General features: G+C 49.5%; 2 protein-coding genes across 2 annotated transcripts; both read right to left on the reverse strand.

Annotated features, from left to right (window-relative positions):
* Nucleotides 1-118: 118 nt before the first annotated feature.
* ASPBRDRAFT_46736 (putative leucine permease transcriptional regulator (SAC3)) lies at nucleotides 119-4,928 on the reverse strand. Its single transcript, XM_067625699.1, has 7 exons — nucleotides 4,900-4,928; nucleotides 4,005-4,701; nucleotides 3,752-3,931; nucleotides 2,734-3,694; nucleotides 1,623-2,588; nucleotides 1,224-1,568; nucleotides 119-1,164 (listed from the first exon to the last, which is right to left on the reverse strand). Exons 2-7 carry the CDS (start codon nucleotides 4,533-4,535, stop codon nucleotides 518-520), a joined length of 3,630 nt encoding a protein of 1,209 aa, XP_067475783.1. The 5' UTR covers nucleotides 4,536-4,701; nucleotides 4,900-4,928; the 3' UTR covers nucleotides 119-517.
* Nucleotides 4,929-6,019: 1,091 nt separating this feature from the next.
* ASPBRDRAFT_57907 (uncharacterized protein) lies at nucleotides 6,020-7,890 on the reverse strand (the record flags this gene model as incomplete). The annotated part of the gene is made up of 5 exons (XM_067627811.1): nucleotides 6,020-6,756; nucleotides 6,818-7,000; nucleotides 7,058-7,480; nucleotides 7,540-7,744; nucleotides 7,798-7,890. 5 exons carry the CDS (start codon nucleotides 7,888-7,890, stop codon nucleotides 6,020-6,022), a joined length of 1,641 nt encoding a protein of 546 aa, XP_067475784.1.
* Nucleotides 7,891-10,749: the final 2,859 nt, after the last annotated feature.

Consider the following 10,749-nt stretch of genomic DNA (forward strand, 5'->3'; position numbering starts at 1 on the left):
AACTTCTTCCTCCTTTAACAATAGGCAGATTAATTACCGCTTTCTTGATACAATGAAAGGGATAATTATATAGCCGTGGTATGACATTTGAATAAGTTTTGGGAAAAATGACTTAAGGGTAAGAGATACGGGTATAGGATATTCTGGTTCTATTTCACCTTGCAGTGAATTAATACAGGGGCCATTTTCAACATGGTTCTGAAAGATAGTTACGTGCACTGAATGCAGAATCTCGAATCAAACACAATTCCCGTGTCGGCCACAGGCCCGAAGATCAACTTAAATTTCGACGAAGAGGAAAAAGGACAAAATAAAAGTGTACATAAATTCTCAAACGCCGGTGCTGAATGCAGTGGTATATGATAAACTGAATAGCCAGAATCACGGCAGGTTCCTTCAAAGTGAAATGGAATCAGATGGGATGAACGTCGCATATCGATCAGATTGTATGTGAATTGAAGGGAGAGATGGAGAAAGAACAGATAGAGGATGTGCATGACTGAGCTTTGGTGGCGGCCTAGCGAGATCTCCGTTTCTTCTCAGGAGTGAAATCCAACGGCTTGTACGCTAGACCCTTGGCCCCTGTCATTCGAATTCGTTGCTCTGTTCGAGACAACGTACGGCCAAGTCCGAGATCCGTATCGGGGGCTAGTGAAACCTCATAACCATTGACGTAGGATGATGATTGGGGGGATTGGCTTCTGGAAAATGCAAAAGAAGATGATAGACTAGCCCCGGGGCTGAAGGAAGAGCTTCGGGGCTCGTAGGATGTTGACCACCCATCGAGGAGCTTTGGTCCACTTCTCAATGATTCGGCGGCAATCCGGGCAGCAGATAAAAGGAGCTCGTCTTCATCAACTTGAACCGACCTTGGCGCCTCGGGTTTGGGTTCCACCGGTTTCCTGGCGGTCATTGATTCGATCTGTTCCAAGATTGGAAGCTTTGGTAAAGGCTTTGTAGAAGCAAGTGCCATGGATTTCTTCTGGGGAGCGGGAGCTTCAGCTTTCGGCAGTTTCTGCGCTTTAGATCCGCTCTCCACAAGAGCTTGTTCTTCTGGTTCCTCGTGGACCCGCTTACGCCCATTAGACACGGTTTCCCGTCGTCTACCAGCAGCTTCTTTTAGAGCGGATAACCACGCAGTGCGCCGCGAATTATCGTCAATATCTGTGAATATTAGTTAGCGGAACATTAGCGGTACCGAGTTTAAGAGACTAGGTGCTTACCAGGAGAGGGTTCCTCATCAGGTGCCTCAATAGATACAGGTTCGTGCTCCTTTTCAACCTCAACTGGTTGGGCTGAACGCTCGCCATCAGTAAGGGTCTTCACCGTCTCCGGTTCCTGTGAAATCGACGAGTGCAGAGACTCAACGGGGACATTGTTGTTTGGGGGTGTTATATGCTCCTCCTCAGAAAACGGTCCAGGCGTGACATCTTTCGGAAAGGGAACAGCAATCTTGTCATCTGGGGACGTTGGCTGTTTCCCTTCGAACGCTGAACTGCCCAGTTGGGCTTGGGGCGCAGCGTTGGATGGCGCAAGTGGCGGCGGAGCGAAGAAAGGGCGAGATTGCTCTGAGAAGCAGTCAGATACGAAAAGAGACACTACTAACACCCCATAAGACGTACCTTGATTCTCCGGGACGGACGTAGCCGCAATTGGCGGTGACGCGGCTCCAAATGGCTGGAAAGGAGATTTTTGAGGTTGGGGGGGCACAGCGTCAGCAGAGGTTGCGCTTTCATTAGAGAATTTGAAGACAGAGTTAGATGTCGCTGACGAGAGCGGTGCCTTTACTGTGCTGAAGACACTAGGTGTAGGCTGGCCAGCAGCCGGTACGTTGGCTTGGTCGGATTTTGGGGCGAGAGAAATTGTAGGGGCACTGAATGGTGATGTCGAGGCTGGATTATGGTTGACGGCATTTGGAAAGCTGAAAGGCGTGGCAGGAGGGAATAAGGAAGGCTTTTGTGTGTTTTCTGATGCAGCAGGGCTCGGTGTGGAGCTGAAGATGGAATTAGACTGCTGATTAGCGGACGGAGGTGTGAAAGCTGTAACGCTTTCTTTCGGGGGGCTTTTCGACAGGGTGGATGACGGCATAACATTCGCGAAAGGATTCGGCGGTGCACTTGTAGATGATTCAAAAGCACTGGATGTGCTACTGGGCGGAAAGAGCGACGAGAAAGTCTGTTTCTGCGTATCAAAGGGCTGTGAGGGCGGCGGGTTCGGAGAAGGAGCGAAAGTAAAAGCCGGTGGATTGGAGGTTTCTGGCTGTGAGAATCCCGCGAACGCGTTCTGAAGGCTAGATGCGGAACTCGGCGAGTCGCGTGGGCTTTCTTCTTGTGAAGGAGACCCAGCCGCTTGGAAGTTGAACGGCTGAGAAACGTTCTCGTCGTCGCTCACAAAAAGCGAATCATCATTGGCGGTTGCAGGCGCGGGCAACGCAGGAATGCGCTCGGACAAATAGGAGGTATCAACCATTCCGAGATTTGCAGCTTCTTTGATGTTGAGGCCAAGGATGATGGCAGCCAATGTTCTGCCTGCACGCTTCGACTCAACATGCTGTTCCGAAAATGAGTGATCCGACGACGGCTGAAAGGCTGCGGCAGTAGAAGGTTAGTCGATATTAAGTAGTAGTGCTATAGGACTGCCAAAGGGAGAGAGCAGCCATCCTCCGCTGAATCTGCTTCGGACGCCACTTGACGAAAGCTCTGAAGCAGAAGCGCTGTCGAAAGTGAAACATACCGACTGTATCAATTGGACGACTACCCCAGTTAAGATAAAGGTCTCCATTGGCGTTCTCGGCAAATTCTAAACCTTGGTCTTCACAAAATTTGATAGTCTGCTCATGATCATCAAAACAGAGAACTGTAGTCAGCTCGTCGAGTGTCCATTCTTCGTTCTTGTGCTGTTGGGATGCAGGATAGCGACAGTATCCTTTCCAGATGGAACGAATAGCGGTCTGACGCATATGGTTGAAGTATATCTCTGCAACGCAGGCTGTGAGATAAGATACACCCGGCGAGTCAATAATGTTGAAAAACCGTGCGTAGAAGCCTTGCGCTATCGCGTTTGGTCGCTTCGAATCCAGCGTGCCCTGGTACTCCCATGTATTCCCAGCGGCAGCAAACAATTCCAAAGCGGTTTGAACCCGGGGTGAGTTCCTCAGCTCTGCAGGCCACTTCTGGACACGAGCTTCCAAATCAGGCCGTTGATCATGGATCGAGAAGATGATATAGTAGGCCCGGAACTCGTCTTCGTTCGGGAAGGCAATCCGGCCTCTATTATCATCATAGTAGTACATCAGTGACAGCATCGTGTTGTTCAGCTGCTCACGTTCCTGATGGCGGTCGAAAGGCTCTTCATTCGCAGGGCTCGACAGCAGATGCAATGAAATGATGTGGAATCGAGCGATTCTCTCCAGGCATGTTACCGCTATCTTCACATGATCCTCCTGCGTGAGCTGCTGGACCGAGAAATCATTGCGGATTGAGCGAGTTCGGTCCCATACGAACTTATGGATAAGTCCAAGAGGTTCGGGTCCGCTAATGACGTGCCGTATGAGGTAGTTCATGGTTTGTAGGAGAGTCTTCGGTGTTCGAATGTCTGACGGAAGCTGTTCATCATAGCCGGCCGCGGATCTTCTGAATCTTTTTAGCATCTTCAATTCCATATTCTGTAGCGAATTAGTTGCGGGATGCAGAAACTAATAACTTGAGGTCAGCTCCAATGGCGGCGATAGATTGTATACAATCAGAGGTACCTTCTCGCTTTTGTCGACCATCTTCTGGACTATACGTTCCACTCTTTCAAATTCAGGGCACATGCTCGTGCACGTGCCCACGGGTGTAATAGCTTGATTCAAGGAAGTCGGTTGGTTTGGATCTGCCATCTGCCCCTCTCTAATGGCCTTTTCCCGTTGCTTCGTTCTATCGAGCTTGAGCTATTCGACGTATGAGTATCGTTTGGCAACCCTTGCGCAGTGTATCCATCCGAGTATTGCAATCATAACTGACCTGTTCGTAGCGCTCGGTATAACTGCTTATATGCGAGACATCTTCGACGGGAACGCTGGCTCCGATATTCGAATTCGACGGCTGTTGGAAAGGCCCTTGGCTGAAGCCAGCGCTCATGCCGGCGTCACTGCCATCTAAGTTGGAGACAGCAAATGACACTGGCGAAGCCTTTCCAAACCCCGTAGAAGGCGCCTTATGCTGTAATGTCTGGCCGTTAAAGGGCGACGAAGCAGGGGCTGCTTGCTTAAGTTGTGCGAAAGGCGAGGTAGTCGGTCCTACAGACCCTGACGGTGAATCTGACTTATTGCGCCAAGTATTGTTTGCTGAGCTAGCACCCCTTCCTTGTCCACGTCCGGACCTTGTTGCTGATGAAGCTCCTCGGCCTCGGCCTCGAAATTTAGTTTCGCGAGGCGGATTGGCGGATTTGGATTGGAAAGGTCGACCAGATGGCCCACCGCGTCCACGTCCTGCTGAACCGGCTGGCCCATCCTTCTGGCCAAGGCCAGCAAAAGGGTTTACAGGGCCGGCCATCTTGCCGTGTACAGCGGAAACGTGGACGAATCCGAGATTCCTCCAACAGTATAGTTTTCAGAGCTCCTGAGATGGGTCGTGAACCGAAATTCCGAGCGAGGAATAGATGCGGACGAGGTCGTACACGAAACGGCGTTGGTTGATGAAATCGGGAAGCTATATAGCGCTATCGCACAAGACCGTTGACACGCGCGTAACGGAGAAGTCAGCTTTTGTAAAGACAGGACGACTGGTGAAACGACATCATGGCGATGATATCATTGGAATCAAGGGAAACCGCGAGGGTGGGAAAACCGTATGGAAGAGAAGCGGGGATGTTGAAAAGGGCGAGAGGCGCGAAAACAAGAAGCGAGTGATGCGGTACCTTTGGAGGTTCGTTGACAGAAAGTCGAAGGGTAGCAGTCGATAGATGAGAGAAGTTGAGTACGAGCTCCTGGGCTCCTCGACCTCCACGGCGTGGGGAATTTCGATACGAAACGAGCGGCTATCTTATAGAATCTGAGCGACAGTTGAGTGCACGATAGCCAATTCAAATAGGTTCAGGTGCCGAATATTGCAGGACGGAAAAAGCCAGCGACGGACTGCTGGCTGTCGGTAATGTTGAGAGGAGAGAATGTCATGTCTTCAGTCCACCGCGCGAAGCTCCGATTCATCGGCGGGACAGCGTCAATGCACGCTAAGCCATTCCAAGCGCAAGCGCCACAGCCGCGCGTCTGATTGGCCCCCTCTATCGTATCCTCCAGCTGCATTGTGTACATCGTATAAAATAATGCACGTCGGAGTTTACCTACTGTGTACTCCTGCTAGTACTGGTACCAGATATCCAGTATTCGCTCATACGGCATTTGTTAATGATTTGCTTCAAGGAATATATTTCTTTTTAAGTGCACAAGTAAAAAAGAATATCACAAACGCTAGAACGCTGCTGTCACATGCCTCCATACAAAAACTTTCATAACCCATAAGGCTCCCTGCTCCCATAGTAGCATCCAACCTGAAAATTTTCGTTTTTCTCCGAAAGCGCCCAAGCGCCCTTGCTTCCAAAGTCTATATATCCGCAAACATTTGATTAACCCAAAACATAAAACATAGATGTGCCTTGAACCTCTGAGAGGTTACCCGCCGTTGGATCTCATCCAATGTCCTCCTGTTCTGGAGGTCCGCGAGGCATACACTGTCGACTAGTGCTAACCAAGGTAAAATGTGTTTGTATACTGAAAACATACAGTAATCCAGAAGAATGGATAGTAAGAGAAGAATAAATGTTGACAAAAGAGGTGCCCACTCAGGAACTGAAGCAGCTTCACCCCATCTTGCGCCTGGGCAAAGGCACGAGAAGAAGGAAAATGTTTTCTTTTTGGAAAAATCGAAAGAAAGAAAAAAAGGCTCATCATGGTCGTACGTATCGTGAGATTGACAAAGAGTAACACCGCAGACTGTCTGGTTGATTCAGACACAATGCGCGATTTCTGCGTTCGCCGCGATCAGCATTGGTGCGTGTGAGTAAAGTGAGGATGACTCAAGGAACCAGTGCGAAACAGAGGTCCCCTTGAGCTCATCGGCTCCATGTAACTATGGTGATCGCGAGAGAACTCAGGTATGCCGTTCATCTCCTCAGCGTGGGAAGCGAATCCCATCGGGTAGTGCATACGAGGCTCTGAGAGGGCATGACCGGCTGCGGATGCATATTCCAAAGGGCTATACAACTCCTCTCTGAACGATGGCGCCCAGTGGTTATATTGGCTGACGGAGTGCTGCATTGGCAATGCTGCTGTATGATGTTCAGCAGTGCTGGCGTCGGGGAAAGGCGCCTGAGTCAGGTATTCGAACGAGGTATTCTCTTCAATAGGTGTGATCAACCCTTGAGTCGTGGGTTCTTCAACGAGCGCACTTGAAAAGCCACCGGGGTATTCACCGGATGAGGTGAAGAATGGTTGGTCCTGTCTCGCTGTCTCCCCAAAACTAAGAGACTCCGGCAAAGGGAAAAGAGGATCTCTTCCCTCTCTCAGGGGCATGGTACGAGGCACTGGCATGTCGCTTGGGTTCGTAACGAATGCCGCTTCTACTTCTTCCACAGAAGGAGTCGGGGTTGCGACCTTTTCCTCTGCCTCTGTTGGCTCCTCTGGCTCGACTTTAGGCTCGGGTTCGGCGACTGATTCGGCATCCTTGTCACCCTTAGGGTGTGCTTCACGATCCATCACGTATACGAGCGTGGAGGCATCTAGCCAAAGATTAGCCTCGGCATGTCTCGAATGTGAAACATAGAAGACTTGTAGACTTACCAATTTCGCCTCGCTCGTACCTTTCCTCCATCTTGCGCACCTTGAAGATCTCCTCAATAATTGTGAACTTCTCCTGTTCCTTAAGCTGCCTTCTACAGTCAAAAGCAATCTCCAGAAGCTTGTCGGCTGTGATACCAATGCGGCCAAGCTTGCGCACGATGTGGACCAGAAGGTCAACTCTCTCTGTGATGCCTTGTAAGTACTCATGGTTCGTAGAGAGGCGGATAGCTGTTCACTTACCCTCTTTCTTCAAATGATCTGGCTCCCTATGCACCACACCAGCTGGCCACCACTCAGGCTTCGTCTTCTCTGGGTCACCTTTGGTACCAGGGGGTGCTCCAGGCTTAGGCCTGCCTCCGTTATAGGGATGCCGTACTTGCTTGCGCGGCTCAATAAATTTGATGAAAGCTTTTGCAACAACGCGGCAGTTAACCTGTTGGAAGTGTCTCAAAGAGATCGTATAGTACTGTTCCAATCGATCCGTATCACCAATTTCGAGCGGGATACGGTTCAAGGCAGCACCAGACGGCGAACCTGGGAATTCACATCGGGAGTTCTGCGTAACCGGAACGGGGCTCTGAACGTGAAGTCTACGTCTCTTACCAGTACGATGGCAGGACGCATCGTCGGATTGCTCATAGCTCAGCGCAGCGGGGTTGATACCTATGTTCGCTCAATGTTAGCTGTACTCTCCACCAGCTCTGCAAAGTAGATGTACTTACTCTGAAGCAGGGGCTTCTGATACCCGACCTTTGCTCCAAGAATCTCCAGGAAGTTTTCTCGCACTTCGGAAGTGAAGACAGTGGTGTGATTGTCACGGATCGATGGCGATTCGGCCACGCGGAGCCTACCCATATTGTCCAAGTAAATCAGAGCATAATGTGCGTAGGGCAGGTTGATCGATGTACGCGGTGGGGGCAACATAGCCTTCGACCATCTACAGTTAGCAAATGAATCCCACATTGTGTTTTGCTACTCACAGGAGCTGTCTCCCATCCAATCCCATCACTTTTCATGGCGGACGAGGGTCTTTTGCCAAGCCCTGTCCTCGGAGGAGGAGCGTTGAATACCATAGTGGCCCTTGGGCAGAGAGTCGAGTGAATGCCGGAATGTATGTATCGAGACTGCTGCGTTCAGAGGAGACGGTTCGACTCTTTGAGCACGAGTTCAAAGTGAATAGAAGAGTCAAGCTGACAACTCTGGAAAATGGCGGGGAGTGTGCTCGATCTGTAGGCGTTTTCCGAGGTTGATGGTGGTGAAGTGTGTGGGTCGAGGGCCTGTTGCAGTGCCCCAGATATGGTAATAATGGTGCACTGTCAACGTCTACCAACAGTTAGTGGTTGTATTCCTCAAGTAACAGTCATTGAGAAGTGCTATTGGAAGAAGGGAACAGGCAAAAATGCTTCAAGCCAGTGTTGGAGACAGTTGTGTGCTATTGCAGCCATGCAGGTGCTAGGCAGGCAGCGCTATCACACAAGCATCCTCTAGGCTGAGAACATTTTGGGAAAGGTTTGCATAACACGCACGCATCTACTACTCACCTAGCCGCAAGAGCAAACACCACTGGAGGACTGGCAAACAGTGGCTGGACGTCTTATTGGTATAGTAGAACTTGCAGGGAAGCTGCTAACAACCGATACTGGCGCACTGGATAGTTGATCGAGACCCGGTGCTTCCGTGAGGGACAACTATCACCCAAAGTACTTCTGCCGTTGAGTCAAGATAGTGCGAAAAGGGATGGTGACACAAAGATATGGATGTGGATGTATGTTGAGGTGGTACAAGGTGTTGAAGAGGATATAGTTAGGACCGAGTACTAGTAATAGTAACGGGAGACAGTTGAGATGTAAAGCAAGCGAATCAGAACTGTGCAGATCAAGTCACAGATGAGGAAGAGGAATGATGGAGGAAAAGTGAAGTCAGGAACGGGCAAAGGATCTGGATCTTGAGGCCCTTAAGTATAAAGAGAAGAGGAAGGAAAGAAAAGGACTGGACTTTTTGACGACTGGGGACGTCTCAGGTTATCGGCCTGTCTGCTAGTAGATGGTAGTAACTGATGGATCGAGATTGCATCTGAACAAAAGAACTCAAGCCCACTTTCGTGTGTGCATCGGGGGGGGTCTCCCCTCCCTTCGGGCCCTCATTCACTCGATCCCGATTTGGCATCGCACTGGGGACGTGTGGTGGGATTCCAGCAGCATGGATAATCCTTGAATGTATCAAGCCGAAACACTAACGGACAGCTGCTACTCTAGAAAAGCATGGTTAAAACCTATCTTACCCATCTGCCGCCGTGTGCTTTTGGTAAGGCCGTGCAGTAGTAGTAGGGGGGGATTTTTTTATTTTTTATTTTTCATTTTCTTCTATTATGTTGATTTTATTTTATACTATTTTTTCTTTCGGTTATATTAGCATATTTTATTATTATTATCACCTATTTTAATTTATTCCCGGATTTTATTTTTATTTTTAATTTTCATTTTTCGTCCCTCCCCATATTGTATTTTCCCGATTGAGAATTATCTTAATTCTTCACCTTTTCCTTCGGTGGAGACCTACCTCTTTCCCTCATTTTTTGTAATTATTATCGTCCGGAAAAGAGGAATGATGGTATTTCCCTTCAGTTCCACCATACGTAGACGTCCAACATCATGTTGACATTGCAATTCTTCTGAGATAAATGAAAAATCCCTGAAGTACGTACTTTACCCACCATCCACTTTCCTGACTAATACCACTCACTATCTTGTAGATCGACCACCCCGTCGGGGCTGTGGCAGCTGGCCCAGGGCTTTGTTCGGAGCGGGCCACTCAAAGCACACCCGGTGGCGCATCGATAATTGATTGAACTCCACAACTGCGAGAACTGCGAAACTGAAGATGCTTGAGGTTCGTGCGAACCGACTCCATGGTCGCTAGAGGATATCTTCAGTCAGGAAATACTTACTTACCACTACTACAATACCCACCAGTCATCCTCTTGGAGCGGGTTGACGATCATCCAGGTTCGCTAGTGCCGGGGCAGCTGGCGGGAGGGAGGGAGGGGGGCCCATCCCAGGAGGGGGGCACGATAATTACCAGCTACTTACTAGTCCGACTACTACTAAGTAGGTTACGGAAGGCGTACCCATACCGTGGGCTTGGGCTGAAAGTACGGAGTACACTGTCCGAAAAAGGGAACGGAGGGGAGAGGGGGAAGCCTTCAAAGTTCAAACTGTTAATCGGATCTTTGATGACTATCCGCGTAATACGACTTTTGCTAGTTAGCAAGAAGAATGATTAGCTTAGCCCGGTTACTAGCGTTGAAGTTGGCTCAGGAGGACTTCAACCGCCACCCAAAAGGCAGAACGGCTTAGTATCAACCAGATACTCAGGTCTCAGACATTGTAATAGCGGCCGTAAGTACTTGCTTTCAGGGATGGCGTTCCCGGCAGGCCGATTCAGCGCGGGACTTTTTGCACCCGCAATCAACTGTCATGATTGGCAGATCTCACACCCACCAAACTGGAACCGGTTTTCTTTCGCCAGCGACACGCGCTTCCCGTCATTTTCAGCCCATATACGGAGTACTAGAATTGGAAATTTCCGTAACCAAATCTACTAGTATTTACCATTTGACTCCAGGGAAATACCATTCTTACCTCTCGTCCATTCTCTCGATCGCAGTGTTGTATGAATGAAGGAGCTTCAAGCGCGATGGTGATAGTGGCAAGGACCGATTGGTACAATGAATTGTCCATGCCAACGCAGTGATTCAGAGACCACACACAGTTGGCGCAAGTTGGTCGCATTCATACCCTTCTACATAGGTAGTGCAATACCGTGCGATACAGGCCATAACCGGCCCTACGTATGTCACGGAAGAACCCCCCTAATTAACCAACCTCCTTGGAATGGCTTGCATGCTATGTTGTGTATGACGAGAAACGTAC

Source organism: Aspergillus brasiliensis, assembly GCF_001889945.1.
Source record: "Aspergillus brasiliensis CBS 101740 unplaced genomic scaffold ASPBRscaffold_12, whole genome shotgun sequence".
Lineage (NCBI taxonomy): Eukaryota > Fungi > Ascomycota > Eurotiomycetes > Eurotiales > Aspergillaceae > Aspergillus > Aspergillus brasiliensis.